The sequence below is a fragment of the Lepidochelys kempii genome, chromosome 15 (genome assembly GCF_965140285.1).
Source record: "Lepidochelys kempii isolate rLepKem1 chromosome 15, rLepKem1.hap1, whole genome shotgun sequence".
Taxonomy (NCBI): domain Eukaryota; kingdom Metazoa; phylum Chordata; order Testudines; family Cheloniidae; genus Lepidochelys; species Lepidochelys kempii.
In genome coordinates this window covers 12,150,490-12,172,576 of record NC_136394.1, presented here as the reverse complement: position 1 = coordinate 12,172,576, position 22,087 = coordinate 12,150,490, and the positions used below count along the sequence as shown (strand labels likewise).

General features: G+C 43.2%; 1 protein-coding gene across 2 annotated transcripts in view; it reads right to left on the bottom strand.

The window, feature by feature from the left end:
• LOC140898530 (sodium/glucose cotransporter 1) overlaps positions 1 to 17,472 on the bottom strand; it is a 69,301-nt gene extending 51,829 nt beyond the window's left edge. Inside the window, exon 1 of one of the 2 annotated variants that reach the window (XM_073312433.2) lies at positions 17,391 to 17,472. In XM_073312433.2, the coding sequence (XP_073168534.1) occupies positions 17,391 to 17,420 (30 nt within the window). In that variant the 5' untranslated portion in view covers positions 17,421 to 17,472. Of the gene's footprint in view, positions 1 to 2,338; positions 2,490 to 17,390 lie in introns of those variants that run through there. The other variant, XM_073312432.1, reaches the window with a different exon arrangement.
• Between the last annotated feature and the right edge of the window lie 4,615 nt (positions 17,473 to 22,087).

Genomic DNA, 22,087 nt, shown 5'->3' with positions numbered 1-22,087 from the left:
TCATTACACAAAGCCTGCAAAACCCAAATCTAAACACTGCACATGTTAAATACAACAAACTATACAATAAAAATAAAACACAAGAAAGGCATCACTGACCAAGGGCCTTGCCTGCAAACTGTCACTCATGGGAGCACTCCTGAAGGTGAGCAGGCCTCAAAACTGCCGATATAGCGAGTTTTATGTTCATGCACTAGAGATGACATACCTAGCTTTCTTACTCAATACTAGAGTGCTCCAGAGTTTCCCTGCAGGAATCTACTGCATGGCAATTTAACCTTTCCTGTTCTGATAGGATTGCCAAGGTACCCATACTTGTTAGCCTTTCTTCACTTCCACCGAGTAGCCAGTTAGGAATTATTTCCCTTACTCTCATATATCTATCAGGAGTGACTTTACAGGAAGTTTCCTTCACATATTTCACAGGGCCTGATCCAAAATCCTTTGCAGACAATGGGATCAGACCCAGAGAGGGCGTAAGCAAAAGTGAGCCAGATCGCAGATCCTAATATAGAAGCAAGAAAATAAACAAACAGGGACATGTTTCACTACATACAATAGTTGAATCAATATTTGTCTAATGGAAAAGGACAACACTGGTGGAAAGACACATTTAACATTAAACTTCTTAGCAACTATTCAAAACAAGTAGAAACTTCAATGCTCCAGTGCCTGAAATGCCACCTGCCAGCCCTCTTCTGCCCCAGGAGTTTATGTTACAAAGAATTACAGTCAATAATAAATTACAATAATCACACTTCAGGTCAGATTGTACCTTTAAGGCACAAGCCTGGTTCCCTCCCCAAGATGCAATGGAAGTGTTTCTGCCACAACACTCCTTAGAGGAGAGCATGCTGCACCCTTCTGAGTCAATGGACAGCTTGGCTGGCTAGAATGGGCTGATGAGGGGGCCTCCTCCCCATTCTTCCCTGCTCAGCTGAGGTTGCTTGCACCTCAGGGTGCGCTAGGAAGAAGCAGTGCTCTCATGAAAGGTATGGACCCTCAATTGTGTTTTGCTTCTATGGGACGGAAAATAAATGGACAGCCTCTCTGGTACAATCCAACCCTTGGCCTCCAATACACTCGGCCAGAGGTACAGGTGCAGGTACTTCACATCTTCTAAGTGCTGAACAAACTTTAACTAGTTCATTGGCCTCAAAAGTTAATCACTTTTCAAAAGTCTGACAGGCTGCTAGTGTGGAAGATTTTGTCTGCAGCTGCTGCTCTGTTCTATGGCATGGACTCCTGGGTTATTTCAGGGGAGTGCACAGGTCGGTCACCGAGGGGCAGGTTTCCCTGACTCATTCTGGTTAACTGCTGGCTCTTTCCTCAAGGGACTAGCAGCATTTTCCCCAAGGACAGTCTCTGATCTCTCCTCAGATAGAATACACAGACTCTGTTCCTGAAAGGGATCTCAGCTCTTCAGTCAAGTGACACACTAGTGTTTTCCACTAGGGCAGCATCACAACAAAAACTATCTCCCTTTTTCCTTTGAATGTTTCAGTATCTAGACCTACTTTACCCATTAGGTGTGAAAGAACTGGTTTTTCTCTAAGGGCTTTTCTACACTAAGAATTTGTTTGCAGCCACCTGGGGTGTGACTCTATCCTGCATTAGCCTGCCATGGACTAACTTCAGTGAAATCCTGTTGATGGAAAGTCGTCATTCTCCTGTGTCCAGACCTTGTCTGTGCTCTCATCCATTTCATATCCATCCTGCAGTAATGCCCATCTGCCACTCCATTACCACCTCTCTTCCACCTTTAGCTCTATTCCAATTCCCACCATTTGCAACTTCGTCCAGTACTCATCCCCACCTTCCTAGCACAATCAACCTCACTGCAATCCCCATTTATCCCACCTCTCACACTTCACTCCAATTCCTACGCCATCATGAATTCCCACTGCAGTTGCCTCTGCTCCAGGACCCCATCTCCAACCATCCACCACCATTACCATCCCATTCCCACCTCCACCCCCACTCTGTACTTCACCAGGTCCCCACCTCTAATCTGCTAAAAACTGCACTTCACCATTATCCAGATCTCCATCCATCAGCCATCTCCTGTAGTCCTATCAGTACAGATATCCCTCCTCCACCTTCACTCCGAGCCACATCTATGCTCCCCTCCACCACAATCTCATCTTCTTCACCCCCAATCCAGGCCTCATACCAGGTCCTACTTCCCCAGTACTTCCCAACATAATCTCCATCCTGCCACCTTTTAATCCACACCCCCAATAAAGCAGCAGGCAATTTATACATTTTAATTTATGAAGCCATTTTCCTAGAATCCAATAAACTATATTTTCATTAAGAAAGAAAAATCCAGACGTACCCACATTCCCACTGCCAGGGTTACCAAGAAATAGAGGACTATGACCAAGATGTCTGCAGCATTATTGATTTTTGTGGAGGAGTCCATCCTGCTTGCTTCTTCGGTTCCCTTCCTTCTCCTATCCTTAGATCACCGTTTGCAGACTTGAGATAATGATAAACCCGTTATTCCCCGACGTTTTGTTTAATGTTTAACTTCAGATTCACTTATTTCCTATGAGGTGCAAGTTGAAGCTGGTGCTTTTTCTTGAGCTGTGATTCCCACCAAAAACCTGCTCCTGTATTACAACTGTTGCAGTTTTCATAGGCAAAGGAAGTCCCCAGTTCACATCCACTGCAGAAGGTACTCAGTGCACTTGTAGCCTGAGAGCAGGTGTCTGGGAAGCAGTGAGCTGTAGAAGGAGTGGCGTGGACATAACATACTCAGTGTACGTACCTCACTCTTTGTGGATACTTTTTCTGTAGTGGTGGCTCCTGTAAATCTGGTCATGGAATGAACTGTTTCCTTAAGAACAGGATGCTTACCAAGACCAAAGGAAGAGTGACCTGACAGTTAGGGAAATGCCACGGTTCTCTGAGCTGACACTCCTGCTATGCTATCCCTCATTCCAACAAGAGTACATAATGGAGGTACAGCCCAGGATTTCTGGGAACAAGACAATAGGAAGTCACTTTGATCTCTTACATCCAGATATTTACAGATGTGTCTGAGCCATAAAGAACTGGATAAGGAACTTGCTGGACCGTTAATGTTGATTTTGAAAAGCCTTAGAACCCTGCGGAAGTTCCAGAAGACCGGTAGAAAGCTAAAGCTGTGCCAATATTTAAAAGGGGCAAACTGGATGGCCCAAGTAATTGTAGGCCGGTCAGTCTGACATCGATCCTTAGCAAGATAATGAGTGACTGATATGGTACTCAATTAATAAAGAATTAGAGGTGGATAATATAATTAATGCTAATCAATATGGGTTTATGGAAAACAGATCCTATCACATTAACTTGATTTTTTTACATGCAATTACAAGTTTGGTTGATAAAGGTAACAGTGTTAATGTAATACAATGGCTCTCAAACTTTCCAGACTACTATACCCCTTTCAGGAGTCTGATTTCTCTGGTATACCCACAAGTTTCATCTCACTTAAAATCTACTTGTATACAAAATCGGACATAAAAATACAAAAATATCACAGCACAGTAATACTGAAGAAGTGTTTACTTTCTCGTTTTTACCATATAATTATAAAATAAATCAACTGGAATATAAATAATGTACTTATATTTCAGTGTATAGTATATAGAGCAGTATAAAAAAAGTCATTGTATGAAATTTTAGTTTGTACTGATTTCACTAGTGTTTTTTATGTAGCTTGTTGTAAAACTAGGCAAATATCTAGGTGAGTTGATATGCCCCCTGGAAGACCTCTGTGTACCCCTGGCTGAAAACCACTGATGTAATATACTTAAACTTCTGTAGGCATTTGATTTGGTATCAACCACATTTTGATTAAAATCTAGAACAATATACAATTAACATGGCACACATTAAATGTATTAGAAACTGGCTAACTGATAGATCACAAAATGTTACTGTAATGAGGAATCACCATCAAGCAGCTGTGTTTCCAGCAAGATCCCACAGGGATCAGTTTTTGGCTCTATGCTATTTAACATTTTAATCAATGACCTAGAAGGAAACATAAAACCATCATTGATAAAGTTTGCAAAAGACTCAAATTGGAGGAATGATAAATAATTAAGAGGACAGGTCCTGGATAGCGATCTGGATCACTTGGTAAGCTGGTCACAAGCAAACAATATGTATTTAAATATGGCTACAGGTAAATCTACACTTTGTAGGAACAAAGAATGTAGGTGGTACTTAAAGGATGGACAACTCTCTCCTGGGAAGCAGTCACTCTGAAAGAGATTTGGGAGTAGTGGTGGATAATGAGCTGAGTGTGAGCTTCCAGTGCGCCACTGTGGCCAAAAGGGCTAATGCAAACCTTGTGAGCATAAACAAGGAAACCTCAAGCAGGAGTAGAAAAGTGACTTTACCTCTGTATTTGGCACTGATGTGACCAGTCCTGGAATACTGCATCCAGTTCTGGGGTTCACAATTCAAGAAGGATGTTGATAAATTGAAGAGGGTTCAGAGAAGAGCCATGACAACAATTAAAGGACTAAGCAGACCTTATAGTGGTAGACTCAAGGTGATTAAATCTATTTAGCTTAACAAAGAGCAGATTAAGGGGTGACTTGATAACCATTTATAAGCACCTACATGGAGAACAAATATTTAATAATAGACTCTTCAGTCTCTCAGAGAAAGATATAATGTGATCCAATGGCTAGAAGTTGAAACAAGACAAATTCAGATGGGAAATAAGGCATAAAACTTTAACAGTGAGGGAAAGTAACCATTGGTACAATTTACCAAGGGTCATGGTGGATTCTCCACAACTGGCAATTTTTAAATCAAGATCGGATGTTTTTCCTAAAGATCTTAAAAGGGTTTGGTGGGGAGTTCTATGGCCTGTGTTATCCAGGTCAGACCACATGATCACAGTGGTCCCTTGTGGCCTTGGAATCTACAAATAACAAACAAATAAAGTTGAGATTCAGATATCAACATCGTGGAAGTGAACACAGTTCAGCTGTTCAGAACCAGGGTTTTTCCTCTGCCCACTGTCACCAATTATATAGTTCTAATTCCAGATGCCAATGGCCCCAAAGTTCAGCAGTGCTTAGGTCTGGTCCCATCTCCCATTATTTATTCTTTCTTGGGCTTCAAAATTAAATGAAACAAAATGACCTGATGCAAAAGAGAACTCAGATGTGGGGCAGGTTGTGACTCAGCAGAGTTTCTAAGTCAGTCAGAAACAGACCCTGAAAAGGGAAGTTTCCTTTGGAGATTCCTGTGATCACCTCTGATTGAGCAGGAGGTGGGTATCACAGTCATGATCAGAGGAGTGCAGGAAATGTAGGCAATAGGCCCAGGCATGGGTGGCGGGTGCCATAGGCTGGCGGAGGCTGTGTCTCCCCAAACAGCCAGGCGTGGCCCTGCCCACGCTCCACTCCCAGTCCCTGCCCACGCTCCACTCCCAGTCCCTCCTCCTGCTTCACGCTCTGCGTACAGCTCCAGTCCCCCAGTGCTGGCTCTGGCTATGCCACCTGCCATCCTGGCGCTCCCGGTCTGGGGGAGGGCTGCGGGCGTGTGCCACCCACCCTCCTGGCACAAGGAGGGCTAGCCTGGGTTGGGGCCCAGTGACTGCGGTGGACGGGGGGAGAGACTCTGAGCTCCAGCGGGAGAAGGGGCGGGGCCTCGGGCAGAAAGGGCGGGGCTGCGGGCTAGCCTCAACCAGCCGGAAGTTCACACACCACCCATGGGCACAGGTACAAGAATTTCAGGGCTCTGGGGATATTTTGAAAAAGTGTTGTCTCTACCTCTACTTTGCCCCATGCAATCACAATTCATTTACAGTTCAGTAGGCTGCCTGCCAAAAACTGATTGCCTCATGGCATTTATCCTAAACAGTACACACAAAGCACAATGGGCTTGATTGTGATCTTATACAGGTTCTACATCATTGACTTTAGTGGAATTACTCCAGATTTTCAGTAGTGCTTGGAATCCTTTCCAAGCTATAATTGTTCTATGACAGCTAGTCTTTTTTCCTGTAATTAGTAGCTAAACAGGTGAGAGTATCTATATCTAAAAGATCATCAGAAAGAACCATTCATCTGAAATCACAGAGTAAAAGAAGAATTCCATCTTTCTCATCTATACACTGCAATGCAATTTAAGCACCTACACATTTACAAGACGCTGTCCTCCAATATTTTAGGCACCTCTTCTTCAGCAGTCTGAAACCTCAGTTTGTTCTATAAACAGGTTGTGAAAATGCTACTTTTAAATCCAATAGGGAAAAAATAATCCTAAAAGCTGGTGAGCACCCACAATTCTACAACCTTTTGTAACCACAACCTCTCTTGTCGTCTGCTCCAGAGAAAAAGGTCTTATTTACCAACCCTACTTACCAGGCAACGGTTTGTCTAAGACAGTATCATACAAAGGCTGATGCAAATAGATTCCCATGTGTCCTTGTAACACAAATTGTTTCGTTTTCACTCATTCTTAGTTCATGAATTGAATTCCCGTTTCAGCTCCTGTAGCCACAACCAATTCTGCCAAAAGCAAATAGTAGGTTGTTGGACCTGTTTCTCCACGGCCTGGCGCCCTGAGTTGTCATCCACCCCTGTGCAAACCGTCAATAGACTGTAAGATGCTGCTATTGGTGTAAATGACTGTAGACTTCTGCTTTACACCCACGGCACAGGAGAGACTCAGACCCCAAGAATTAATAATCACACAATTCACATCTTTACCTGTGGTGGCTGTATTGGTTTGGTTCTGCTTTCTCCTTGTCAGGTACAGATGTAACTGAGACACTCATTACAGTGTCAGGAAAAGACTGGCTGTGATCATCACAATGCTTGTGCCTCCATATCCTCCAGAGCCTGCAGTTCATATGGAATCCTACAGAGGCGTTGTACTCAGCACTGCACACAGCCTCTCTCTCTCTCACACACACACACACACACACACACACAGCACAAAGTCAGCCTGTGGAATTCACTGACACGCAGGTACTCTAGCTGATCTTAAAAAAAAACCTGGCCAACAACAACATTTGTATTTATTCATGCAAAGATAGGAGCAAATAAAGTTCCTGCTGCAAAAGTGGGAGCTTCTCAGCAGGGGGCAGGAAATAGACTTCCACCCCACATTCCTCGGCAGGACATTCACAATTAGCTAGGTCCATTACTGGACATTTTCATCTTCCTGAAATACCAGCTCCAAAACTGGGCACTACTGGAAGCAGGACACCAGACTTGAGTGACCAGTAATCTGATTCACTATGGAAAATCCTACATTCCTTCTTATGGGTCCATTTCAATTCCCTTTAAGTCAGAGACTTTCCATGTATATTAATGGGAGTGGGAGCATTCTCTATAGACCAGAGATGGGCAAACTACAGCCCGGGGGCCCACATTCAGCCCTCCAGATGTTTTAATCCGGCCCTCAAGCTCCTGCCGGGAAGCAGGGTCTGGGGCTTTCCCTGCTTCACATGGCTCCTGGAAGCAGTAGCATGTCCCCAATCCAGCTCCTACACATAGGGGCAGCCAGGGGGCTCCACACGCTGCCCCCACCCCAAGCGCAGCCCCCGCAGCTCCCACTGGCTGGGAACTGCAGCCAATGGGAGCTGCAGGGGCAGCACCTGCACACAGGGCAGCACGCAGAACCGCCTGGCCACGTCTCTGCATAGGAGCCAGAGGAGGGACATGCCGCTGTTTTGGGGAGCTGCTTGAGGTAAGCGCTGCCCGGAGCCTGCCCCCCTCCCGTGCCCCAGCCTTGATCCTACCCTCCAAACCCCTCGGTCCCAGCCTGGAGCATCCTCCTGCACCCCCAACTCCTCATCCCCACCCCAGAGCCTGCACCCCCAGCCGGAACCCTCATGCCCTCCTGCACCCCAACCCCCAATTTCATGAGCTTCATGGCCTGCCATACAATTTCCATACCCAGATGTGGCCCTCGGGACAAAAAGTTTGCCCACCCCTGCTATAGACTGTATATAGCATAACGCAGAACTGGGTGAGAGTCCTGAGTCCAACCTATGCTGACTGCTTCTCTCTGGATTCAGTTTGGTGGATGCTAATCCATCATGGAGATGACACACTCAGGGTTAGATTAACTCGAGCCTTGCACAGGTAGGGAAGAGGGTACAAAAAGCCACCCTCTGCCCTGTGCCTCTGTTTACAATTAAAGATAATGGATTTTTCACCTATAACTGTAGAGACAGAGAAATTCTGCATCCTCCATCTCAGAGACAAGCTGCCAGCATGCTTGTCTTCTGAAGGGGAGGGATGGAGCACAGCCAACCTGGTTGTTAAATGCTGAAAGAGAGACTTTTGGATGAGACAACCTTTATGAGTAGGGCCCTACCAAATTCACAGCCATGAAAAACGCATCATTGACTGTGAAATCTGGATTCTCCCTGTGAAATCTTGTCTTTTGTGCGCTTTCTCCTCTACTATACCGATTTCACAGGGGAGACCAGAGTTTCTCAAACTGGGGGTCCTGATGCAAAAGGGAATTGCAGGGGGGTTGCAAGATTATTTTAGGGGGGATTGTGGTATTGCCATCCTTACTTCTGTGCTGCCTTCAGAGCTGGGCAGCCAGAGAGTGGTGGCTGTTGGCTGGGCGCCCAGCTCTGCAAGCAGCAGCACAGAAGTGTGGCAATACAGTACCAGGCCATCCTTATTTCTGCGCTGCTGCTGGCGGCGGCTCTGCCTTAAGTGCTGGGATCCTGGCCAGCAGCCGCTGCTCTCCAACCGCCCACCTCTGAAGGCAGCGCCAACACCTGCAGCAGTAAGGGCAGCAGGGCTGGCCTTACCATGAGGCGAACTGAGGAGGCCGCCTCAGGTGCCGGACTGTGGGGTGGGGCGCCACTAGGACCCAGAGTGTAGAAAATTGTGTCTGCTGCTGGTGCATGTGGATTCTCTCTGCTCTAGATGCACAGAGATGGTGGAGTGCTGTGCTGGAGGAAGGAAGGCACAAGAGACATAACAGGCAGGCAGGCGAAAAGTTGAGAGGGAATAACGGAAAGCAGCAGGAGCTGAAGGGAGAGAGAGGAGAAGGAGCCTCTTATGTACCTCTCTAAAACCAACTTCTCAGGGAGCTTCCTGTTTCCTGCTGCTTCCCTGAACCCACTTGAGGAGAACAGGCAGTCAACTGAAGTAGTAGGAGCCAGTTAGTCCCTTAAGACGCTGATAGCTCCCCTCCCTCAGGCCCTGCTACCAGCCTGCTTATTTGTCCCCTTCAACTGAGTGGTGAGAGCCACTATAGCTGGCACAGAACAACAGTCGTGAGCGAAAGAAGAAAATGCCCCTCTGGGGCAGCATTCAGAAGAAGAAAAAAAACAAAGGAAGCAGGAAGGAGCTCTCCTGAGATACATAGACAAAAACGTTCACGGTGAGCCTTCCGGCCCCAGTGAGGATGTGAGTGGTGAGGAGATGCCCGATCTTACAATTAGTCAGAGTGCAGGTGACCTGGCAGCTGCTGCAGCATCCATATCTCCATCTCAAATGGATGTAACCAAGCACATTCCTGAAGAAAAGTGTAGATCAGAGAAGAGTGTGGTAGAGGCGCACGAAACAGCTGCTGCTGAGTTTAATTCCTTCAGTCTAGATGATCCAGGACTGTGGACTCACTTGAGCAGTAGCCTGAGGGACTTCCTTGTACTGCATGGGCCACAGCAAGTGAAAAACTTCATGTTCCCCAAAGACAACGAAAATAGAAGTTTCCATCCAACACATTACTGGCGTGAAATCCCCAATGGTGACAAAGTGGAGAGCCCATGGCTTATGTACTCAAAACCCCAGAACGCTGCATACTGTTTTTGTTGCAAACTCTTCCAGTCTAATGTTCCACCCACATTGGGTTCCACAGGTACAAAGGACTGGAAAAATCTGTCTAGAAATCTGGCATGCCATGAGAAGGCAGCAAATCACCAGACAGCATGCCATAGGCGGAAAGAACTTGAGATGAGACTAAGGTTAAAGGCCACCATAGATGATCAGCATCAAGAGAAGATTGCATCATGGTCTCTTTACTGGCAAAATGTTCTGAAAAGGCTCATTGCCATGGTGAGAATGCTTGCTACCCAAAAACTGAGCACTGCGTGGCACTTCAGATCAGCTGTAGGTGCCAAACAATGGAAACTTCCTTAAAATTGTGGAGCTGATGGCTGAGTTTGATGCTGTACTCCAGGAGCATCTAAGAAGGGTCACCATCCAAGAAATGTACACACACCACTACCTTGGAAAAACAATTCAAAATGAGATCAGACAGTTACTGGCAACAAAAGTCAAACAGAAGATTGTGGCAGATCTGAAGTCAGCAAGATATTACTCCGTTTTTCTGGACTGCACACCTGACATCAGCCATATGGAACAAATTACTTTAATGGTGCGTTTTGTAACAACAGAACCTAGTGAAAATGTCCCTGCAGCGGTGACTGTCAGAGAGCATTTTCTAGAATTTATTGACATTGATGATACTACAGGAACTGGTATGACAAATGTGCTTCTTAAAAAGCTGGAAGATACGGGAATTGCGATAGCTGACATGAGAGCTCAGGGCTACGATAATGGTGCCAACATGAGAGGAAAGAATAGAGGAGTGCAGACACAGATCAGAGAGTTAAACCCTCAAGGTTTTTTTGTCCCGTGCAGTTCTCATTCACTGAACTTGGTGGTCAGTGATGCAGCATCAGCTTCTAGTGAGGCTGCTGAATTTTTTAATGTAATTCAAAGCATCGATGCATTTTTCTCTGCATCAACTCATTGATGGCAAATTTTGAAGCAACATCTGGGAACATCCTCTCTGACACTGAAACCACCAAATGCCTCACGATGGGAAAGTCGAGTGGAGGCGATAAAGCCTGTCAAACACCAAATTGGGAAGATAGATGATGCCATAGTTGCCATTATGGAGGATAATGTTATGACAGGAACTGTTTGTGGGAGAACAGTGGCAGAGGGAAATGGAATCACCAGAAACATATATAACTTCAAATTTCTGTGTGGCTTAGTGTTGTGGCATGACATATTGTTTGCAATAAATGTTGTAAGCAAGAGACTCCAATGTGTTGACCTTGATATATCTGGAGTAATGGAACAACTGGACAAACCAAAGTCATACCTACAGTCTTACCGGTCAGATGAGGGATTTCAAAACATTCGGAAGAGTGCACAGAAGTTGGCAGAGGAACTTCACATTGAAGCTATTTTCCCACCCATTCAAGAATACAAGAGTCACCGAAGAAGACATTTTGATTACAAGGCACGGGATAATCCCATAAGAGGCCCCAAACGACAATTCAAAGTTGAATTCTTTAACCAGGTGCTAGATTGTGGAATACAGTCAGTTGAAGAACGTTTCATGCGTCATCTGAGCTCCCTGCCTCAGGTGCCAAAATGTTGTGGGCCAGCCCTGGGTAGCAGTATCGCAATCCCCACTACAATAAACTTGCGACCCCATGACTCCTTTTTGGATTAGGACCCCTACAATTACAACACTGTGAAATTTCAGATTTAAATAGCTGAAATCATGAAATTTACTAATTTAAAAATCCTATGACCATGAAATTGACCAAAATGGACCGTGAATTTGGTAGGGCCTTATTTATGAGACAGGAGAATGTCTTGTTAGTTTAGACTCTAATATGTGTAATATGATTTCATTTTACATGTAACCCTTTGTTTCCAATATTTATGCTTGCTAGCGTTTGAATGGCTATTTTGTTAAATAAGCTTATACTTGGCTTTCTCTGTAAACAAATCTAAGTGCTGTGTTCTACAACCGAGCTGTGTTCTACATTTAACTGGTAAGCGGTGGTGTACTGTCCCCAGTGCGTCTGGTAATTCTGTGAGTGATCAAGGGCTAGATGTTGTGGAGGGATGCTCAGAGGACTCGGGGTAAGACTGTGCTTATCATGATCCTGTAAAGAGGGAGTAGGGCCTGTGGAGGCCTGGAGGGGAGTGCTTGTGTTGTCAATAGCCAGTGGAGTCAGGGAGCTGACCCACAGAGAGCACAGACAAGGCTTCCTCATGCTAAGGGCACGTGGTAGTGAGGTACATCACAACCCTGGGTATCCCCAGGAAGTGTTAAACCTCCCAAATAGAGGTGAGGGTGGGTCCAGGGCCCCTAGCAGCCCCTTCTGAGATTGAAGCATCATTGTGCTAGGTGCCGTGCAAACACAGTATGAGACAGTCCCTGCCCCAACAAGCTTACAGTCTAAATAGGCAAGAAATATGAAGGGTGAGAGAAGAAACAGGCACAGAGCAGTAAAGTGACTTGCCTAAGGTCACACAGCAGGTCACTGATAGAGCCTAAAAATGAACCAGACCATAGATTCTCAACCTGAGGGTTATGTCCACAGCACTGACATGACCACCCTTCTTGTACTTACAAGAGCATGGGTGTCGACTGTTACCAGTACGTCACATTTCAGAACACTCAACAATTAACGCAATGGGACACTGAACTAGGTGTATCTGCGGTGGCTGATAATACTTTCCATGCGCTCCCTTCCCCACCTAAGATATATGTTTCCTGATGCAGTATTATAACAATAAATGGGAATTTGCCCCTTCTGTCACAGCTACAAAAAGAAGTAAATAATGGAACAAATACTAAGAGTGGATGCAGAATCACCACCACATCACTCACAACTATGTTTATTAGGGATTTGAGGCAGGAGAGTGAGTTTGTGTGTGTTGGGGGGGGGTGAGAAAACCTGGATTTGTGCTGGAAATGGCCCAACTTGATTATCATGCACATTGTAAGGAGAGTGATCACTTTAGATAAGCTATTACCAGCAGGAGAGTGGGGTGGGAGGAGGTATTGTTTCATGGTCTCTGTGTATATAATGTCTTCTGCAGTTTCCATAGTATGCATCCAATGAAGTGAGCTGTAGCTCACGAAAGCTTATGCTCAAATAAATTGGTTAGTCTCTAAGGTGCCACAAGTACTCCTTTTCTTTTTGCGAATACAGACTAACACGGCTGCTACTCTGAAATAAGTCTCCACTGATACATTGCAGGGGACAGACTCCAGCAGATGACTTTCTGGCAATCCCTTCAACACAAATGATTCTCTGCTTGTTCAGGTTATAACAATGAAAACCCAATCTACGAGTGGATTTTGTTTGAAATAAACAATCATTCTTAACCAATGGACAGCTTAAGCTACTGTGGAGGCTTGGAATGCTCTGAAGCCATAAGCAATAGCAACTATATTATTATTTATTAAACTGACAGATTCATTTGATGAAAAAAATTTCAGAGGAAGAGGGAAAAGAACATAACTTGCTAAGATACAAGTCTGACATCGGTTTGATTATTTGCTGTATGGGATTCCTGGGGCATTTCAGTTGACTACTTGTTTGTGCTTCGTCCGTTTGGAAAATTAAATGATGGAAATCTAAATAAACACTGCCATCTCCTTGATGTGCAGAGTTTTGAAACCTATGGGAAAGCTTTAAGCTACGACAAGCCTCATGGGGGATTGAGGGAGAAAACCAGAGGAAATATTATTAGATGAGTGGGAGTTAGCACAGGTAGTAGTCACCCTTAACTCACATTATTTAATTGCTCCGGCAGCATAAAGGCCCCAGAAACAGCCCCCAAGGAATATCCTCAACACAAGGGGAGATCCCTGAGCAAGACACATCTCTGGCAGAATGGCCCAAAACCAACTTATCACTAGAGAGGTAGAAGAGTCCACAAATAGACCATGCATGAAATGATCAAGCCACAAGTTTTATTAGCTTGGCAGTAGGACTTTTTAGAAGAGACTGATGGATGGATTGAAACTGAAAACAAGAACAGGAAGAAAGGAACAGAAAACTGAAGGAAGGAAGGAAGGAACAGAAAGACCCAGATAGGAACTCCATAAAAGGGAAGTAATCTTCTTTTCGTTCTTTTGGATTAGAAGTAAGGATCACATTTGAGAGACTGAGAATTGGGAATAATGAATAGGGAGGAACCTTTGCTATATTAAATGAAAACCTTATAAGCAGGGTCTGGAAATAGATGTTAGCAAACTTACCCTACTGTCCAAATGTTTCTTTCAGCTACACCACAAATTTCCTTACACATTCAGAACAGAAAAAAGAAAACAGATGTTGTTTCACACTAAGTGTTACTTGTGGCACCTTAGAGACTAACCAATTTATTTGAGCATAAGCTTTCGTGAGCTACAGCTCACTTCATCGGATGCATATTGTGGAAAATACAGAAGATGTTCTTATACATACAAACCATGAAAAAATGGGTGTTTACCACTACAAAAGGTTTTCTTTTCCCCACCCCCCTCTCCTGCTGGTAATAGCTTATCTCATTTATAAAAATGAGATATAAAAATGAGATATAAAAAGATCTTCTATACTTTCCACAGTATGCATCCGATGAAGTGAGCTGTAGCTCATGAAAGCTGATGCTCAAATAAATTGGTTAGTCTCTAAGGTGCCACAAGTACCCTTTTCTTTTTGCGAATACAGACTAATACGGCTGTTACTCTGAAACCTGACACTAAGTGTTGTTTATCATGTAATAGGGTGATATATAAAGTATCAGTCTAACTGAGAAAAAGAAATTATACCCATTTCTATATCTTCAGTACCACAGGCAGAGAGAGGCCAGGTCTCAGCCCTTGTGCCAGGCAGCCATCTGGCTTTGGGGTTTTGCCATAGGGCACAACACACTAAATGAAAATCTCATGAGTCATATTTGACCCACAGACCAGACTTTAGCTGACCCTGATCTATATAGAAAAATCAAGCCTGATAACCTTGCTTCACTTCCCTCCTAAGAACTCCTTGTTGCTAGAGAACTTGCTGGGGCCTTCCTTGAACCAGAAGATGTTTCTTTAAATTCTGAAGAGGTCATAGGGCCTGGTTTCATTTAAGTCAAAGACAAAACTGCATGTATGTAACTGGTGCCATATCAGGCTAGTGATCATAAGCCATGGCACCATCACCTGCAGTGCCTCAGTGCCCGTCTTCGGTGCCTCATATTTCCGTTTAATAACAAAGGTATAGGTTCTGAAAACTGACAGGAGACACTGGATCATGAATCTGCAGAGCAACAGTCAGAGAACTCCAGCCACTGGTAAGCTTTGGAACTTGCTTTTAACATTATTTTAAGTCTGCACCTGTATTCATTTTTAACATACACATTCCTAAAAATATAGATATACACTGTGGAGCATTAACATTGTATAAATTATTAAAAGTATTGCTTTTTGTACGTTTCTGAAATTAATGCTGATGAAAGGAGCTGAACTGACAATTCTGAAGAGTAAAGTCCTCTATCCCACTAAAGTATTGGAAGCACCAACAGACCTCTGTTCCCAGTCTGCTTCATGAATTTGCCTCAACCCTTCCTTGGAGGGGACCAACCTTAATGGCAAGAGGGGAGTTTAGTTTCCACCTCCTTACGTTCCATAGCAGCTCTGGTGAGACTGTTAATGAGGGTACCAACTGGCATGATGGTGGTTTAATAATGATAGATGAAGACTGGTGGTTGTTTTAGGGCTATAGACACCTACACCTGTCTATCAGAACTTTGAACTGAGATCACCCAATTATCTCACCTATAGTTTATAATCGATTAATCATCCATCAGATGGCAATGACGTCAAGTCACTACCAACATAGACTGGATTTGACCATATAAAGTTAAAAGGAAGAAGATTCTGTATCCTGTACTTTTGGGTCACCCAGTTCCCTGTTTCTCTAATATATTCCAGAGAATCTTTTGTTTCATGTAGATTCCAATGCATCATCCTGCCCTGTCATAAGACCACTACAACACTTCAATAGAATAATAGGGAAGAGGGAGCCTCCCTACTTTTTTGTTCATTTCAAGAAAAATCAAATGGCTAATCCATCAACATGAACCCATCAGCATCTCAGCATTCTGGCCAGAAGATATTGGAACTATATGGACACTTTGAAAGAAATATACCAGACAATACTGCAAAAAAGGACTAAACTTACACCTACCAAGATGGAGAAAGCAGCAAATAAGCTTGTACTAAATGGGGCTGGAGGTGAGGAGGTAAGACTGAAAAAGCCATGGAGTTTTGTCATGTCCTTGGGAATAAGTAATCGAATTAAGGGCAGATAAATGCTGAAGAGATAGTTTAGTGGACTCTAACCTCCATACCACAGCATACAAAAAGGACAAGAAGTGTTGGAACACAGAGTCTTTCATGCAAGGTGCCAGATAATTAGATCATTTACACTCTCATACTGTAGTTCAAATGGTGTCATATGATATAACAAGGTAAGAGTGCTGACACATGCCCTGTAGAAACCTGAATAGCAATTACAGGCAGTATTTTACACAGTACCCAAAGTTAACTGAAGCTGCTGGGAGTTGTGCCCCAATTCTGTGCTCAGTGGGAGCTTTGAGGAGCTAACCTGCAGCACTTCTAATCAGGGAACAGGAGCTCATTGGAAATAAAGCTTAGTTTCTGCTTCCTGGGCTTGGTTTTCACTAGAAAATTAAGTCACACTTGAGGACTTATTAACATACCTGAAGTTAAATATGACTTAACAGTCAGCGTAGACAAGGGCCGTTGGGTTTCAGTTCACGTCAGCAGGCTGTGGATAAAACCTTACTGAAACCAGTTACCTTTGACTAGCTGACAAAGCTACATATGACTTGTCCCCATCTACACTGACTGCAAAGTTATGTTCTACATCACAGCAATTAAAACAACTACTCAAGTTCATGTTCTAAGACGACCTGATTTTCTAGTGAAGACAAGCTCCCCTGAGTTAATTCACTATGGGCTCTTGATTAGGCTTGATTATTCAAGACTTGTGGAGATGGCAGGCTCTTGCTGACTCCCACTGATGCTGTATAAATGAATACATTTTCTGTATAAATAAATACATATGCTGAACACAAACCCAGGTTATATCTTCTCCCTTTAGCCCCACCTCACTCCCCGCATATATCTCAGAACTAATATATCGTCAGTGGTTTTCAGACTTTTTTCATTTGAGGACCCCTAAAAATTTTCAAATGGAGGTGTAGACCACTTTGGAAATCTTAGACATAGTCTGTGGACCCCAAGGTTCCGTGGACAACAGGTTGAAAACCACTGCTCTAAACAGTACTTTTAAAAATACCTCCTGCCAAAAGAGGATGCATCTGCATTTGGGAGTGGGAAGGTTGTTAAGCTCCTTAATTCTAAAATAAGGTATGGCCTTCAATACTTCCCTCTTGATTAAGAAAGCCCCACAGCCCTCCTTCTAGATCTTGGACTGATCTTCTACTGTGTCCTTTTAATTCACCCTTCACCAGCTCCTCTCAGGCTAGCAACAAGTCTGCCATGAACAGAACTCAATGGAGTCTCTCCCCTGGTAGCCCAACACAAACCAGTTTTAAACTGGGCCCAGCCCACATTTTTACCTGGCTGCAGCTCAGCCTTCTGCCTTCCATGGTGTCAGGGTCTTTCCTGCATGAGCCTTTCTTCCTCTGTGTAGTTTCTTGAGCTTCCCCCCTTCTCAGAGCAGCAGAAAGCTGCAATGAAGCGGCTAATCCAACCCAGATGTGCCTCTTTAGTAATCAGGCTTGACTAGCCCCAAGCCTTCCAGCCCTTAAGAGGCAAAACACCCTGCTACAATAGTGTGTGCAGCCTGTCTTTCTGAGAGGAGGGAAACCAAAGATGTGAATGGTTCATATGGCAAAAGCATTATGTGGGCTCTCTCAGATGGGTACAATACTACCCATATCTTGTTTACACAACTCCATACAACTTATTTTCAGCCACTCCAGTTTTAACGGCGGTATAACATATAGGCTCCACCTAAGGATGGGTTCCACCTATATCAAAACGGAACCAGATTGCCGGCATGTAAAATTAAAAAGGTTGTAGAGGTGCTTGTAAACTAAGGGCTGAGGGAAAGCCAACAGGTCCAGAGGATCACACCATTCAGATAGACACGTCCCTTAGCAAAGGATTTATTAAAGAGGATACTCTATTTCTCTTCAGTTCTTACCTGTACTTTATCCACATAAGTCTACCTGAGGATGTTCAAGGAAGTATGTAAACCATGGCCGCTACCTGTAAGTTCTGAGTCATGCAGGGACAGTCAAATGAAAAAGAGTCCCATTCAATTACATCACATGAAGGCAGACAACTAAATATTGACTAATTTTATAAGTGCTTGTATACAACTGCAAAAAGTCTAAATACTCGGAGGAACTTGAGTGCCTGGTATTAAACAAGGATATTGATATAATAAGCACTGCAGGAACTTGGTGGAATGATGACAATCAATCAATGGGACATTGTAATTCCAGGGTACAAAATATATCGGAATGACAAAGTAGGTCATTCTGATAGGAGAGTGGCACTATATGTGAAAGAAAGCATAGAGTCAAATACAGGAAAAATCTTAAATGAATCAAACAGTACTATAGAATCTTTATTGATAGAAATTCCATGCTTAAACAATAAGAGCATAGCAGCAGGAATATACTATTGATCACCTGATCAGAATGGTGACAGTGATTGTGAAATGCTCAGGGAGATTAGAGACTACAAAAACAAAAAAACAACCAATAATGATGAGAGTTTTCAACTATCTCCATATTGACTGGGAAATGTCACCTCAGGACAGGAAGCAGAGATAAAAGTTCTAGACACCATTAATTACTGCTTTTTGGGGCAGCTAGTCCTGGAACCCATAAAGGGAGAGGCAATTCTTGATTTAGTCCTAAGTGAAGCACAGGATCTGGTCCAAGAGGTGAATATAGTTGAACCGCTCAGTAATAGAGACCATAATGTAATAAATTTAACATTATTGTAGGGAGGAAAATACCGAAGAAATCCACTACAGTACCATTGAACTTCAAAAAGGGGAACGGCACAAAATGAGGAGGCTAGTTAAATGGAAATGAAAAGGAACAGTCACAAGAGTGAAATTCCTGCAAGCTGCATGGAAATTTTTTAAGAACACCATAATAGAGGCTCACGCTATATATACACCCTGAATTTAAAAAAAAAAAACTAAGAGGAACAAAAAAAGGCCACCATGGCTAAACAGAGTAAGACAAGGCAGTTAGAAACAAAAGGACATCCTTTAAACACTAACAGTCAAATACTAGTGAGGAAAATAGAAAGGAGTATAAACTCTGGCAAGTCAAATGTAAAACTATAATTAGGCAAGCCAAAAAAGAATTTGAAGAGCACCCTAGCAAAAGACACAAAAACTAACAGCAATTTTTTGTTAATCAGAAGCAGGAAGCCTGCCAAACAGTCATTCTTTTAAGGTGACAGAGCTGAGGAACAGTCTCAGATTGAGGCATCAATAGAGGTTTTGGAACAAATTGATAAATTAAATAGTAATAAGTCACCAGTGCGACGGTGCCCCCCATAAGGCTTTATGGAAATATGCTTATGAATGTATATATGACATAACTAGAATATGTTTTATGCTATATATGCCATGTAACACATCTCTGTAAAGGTTATGATCTACTGAATCTATTAATCCTATTTGTATGCATGTATCATTTTTGTATTCGAAGTTATGAATATTGGCTGTGTACTAGCTTGATTTTTAAGTAACCTTTATGAAGCATTTGGTCAGCTTCTTGAGAAAGGAATGTGCAAATTAAGTGCCCGATCAAGAAGCACTTAACGAACAATGGATCTTGGAATGCGTCAATCCACATAAGTCTACTTGAGGATGTTCAAAGAAGTTTCTAAACCATGGCCACTACCTGTAAGTTCTGAGTCATGCAGGGACATGTGACTTGACCATGTGACTCCAAAACTCCATCTTATAGCTGAACTTCTACACAGGGGGAGGAAGGGGTATCCACCCACAAGAGAAAGTCTATTTAAACCCTGGGAGACCCCCTCCATTTTGTCTTCAGCTGGCTAAAGAGATAGCCTCTCCACTCCCAAGGTTACCTGAAAGAAACTGGAACAAAGGACAGTAACTACAGGGGGGATGAGTGATTGCTGGACCCAGACTAGAAGGAGACTAGTCTGTAAAAGGAAGCTTACTGGAATTCCTCGAAGGGTGAGGTTTTTATCTGTATTCAGTTTTCTTAGACATAGATTTGTGTGTTCTATTTTATTTTGCTTGGTAATTGACTTTGTTCTGTCTGTTACTACTTGGAACCACTTAAATCCTACTTTCTGTATTTAATAAAATCACTTTTTACTTATTAATTAACCCAGAGTATGTATTAATACCTGGGGGAGCAAACAGCTGTGCATATCTCTCTATCAGTGTTATAGAGGGGAAACAATTTATGAGTTTACCCTGTATACAGGGTAAAACAGATTTATTTGGGGTTTGGACCCCATTAGGAGTTGGGTATCTGAGTGTTAAAGACAGGAACATTTCTTAAGCTGCTTTCAGTTAAGTCTGCAGCTTTGGGACACGTGGTTCAGACCCTGGGTCTGTGTTGGAGCAGACTGGCATGTCTGGCTCAGCAAGACAGGGTGCTGGAGTCCCAAGCTGGCAGAGAAAGCAGGGGCAGAAGTAGTTTTGGCACATCAGTTGGCAGCCCCAAGGGGGTTTCTGTGATCCAACCCGTCACAACCAGGACCAGATGGTATTCACCCAAGAGTTCTGAAGGAACTCAAATATGAAATAACAGATCTATTAACTGTGGTATGCAACCTCTTTCTTAAATCAGCTTCTGTACCAGATGACTGGTGGATAGCTAATGGAACACCAATTTTTACAGAAAGATCCAGATCCTGGCAATTACTCACCGATAAGCCTAACTTAAATACCAGAGAAATTGGTTGAAACTAATGAAAAAAAAACAAACCAGAATTATCAGACACATAGATGAACATATGCTGGGAAAGAGTCAATAAGGCTTTTTTAAAGAGAAATCATGCCCACCAATTTATTAGAATTCTTTGGGGGGGGTCAATAAACATGTGGAAAAGGGTGATCCAGTGGATATATTGTACTTGAACTATCAGAAAACCTTTGACAAGGTCCCTTATCAAAGGCTTTTAAGCAAAGCAAGGGGTCATGGCATAAGAGGGAAGGTCCTCTCATGCATCAGTCACTGGTTAAAATACAGTAAACAAAGAGTAGGAACAAACAGTAAGTTTTCACATTGGAAAGAGGTCAATAGCAGGGTGCCCCAAGGATCTGTATCAGGACCAGTGCTGTTCAACATATTCATAAATGAACTGGAAAAGGAGGTAAACAGTGAGGTGGCAAAGTTCGCAGATGATACAAAATTACTTACGGTAGTTAAGTCCAAAGCTGATTGCGAAGGGTTATAAAGGGATCTCACAAAACTGGGGGACTGGACAACAAAATGGCAGATGAAATTCAGTGTTGATAAATGCAAAGTAATGCACACTAGAAAACACTGTCCCAACTATACATACAAAATGATGGGGTCTACATTAGCCATTACCACTCAAGAAAACGACCTTGGAGTCATCATAGGTAATTCTCTGAAATCATCTGCTCGGTGCGCAGCAGTACTCATAAAAGTTGACAGAATGCTAGGAACCATTTGGAAAGGGATAGATAATGGAACATAATGCCACTACATAAATGCATGGGTACGTCCATACCTTGAATACTGCGTGCAGTTCTGGTAACCCCATCTCAAAAAAGATATATTAGATTTGGAAAAAGTACAGAGAAGGGCAACAAAAATGATTAGGGGTATGGAACAGCTTCCCTCTGAGGCGAGATTAAAAAGACTTAGACTGTTCAGCCTGGAAAAGAGATGACTAAGGAAGGGATATGTTAGCGGTCTATAAAATCATGAATGGTGTGGAGAAAGTGAATACGGAAGTTTTACTTACTCCTTCACATAACAAGAACCAGGGGTCACCCAATGAAATTAACAGGCAGCAGGTTTAAAACAAACACAAGGAAGTACTTCTTCACACAATACACACAGTCAACCTGTGGAATTTATTGCCAGGGGATGCTGTGAAGGCCAAAGTATAACTGGGTTCAAACAAGAATTAGATAAATTCATGGAGGATATATGGTTATTAGCCAAGATGGTCAGGGATGCAACCCCATGCTCTGGGTGTCCCTAAACCTTTGACTGCTAGATGCTGGGAATGAATGACATGGGATGGATCACTCAAAATTGCC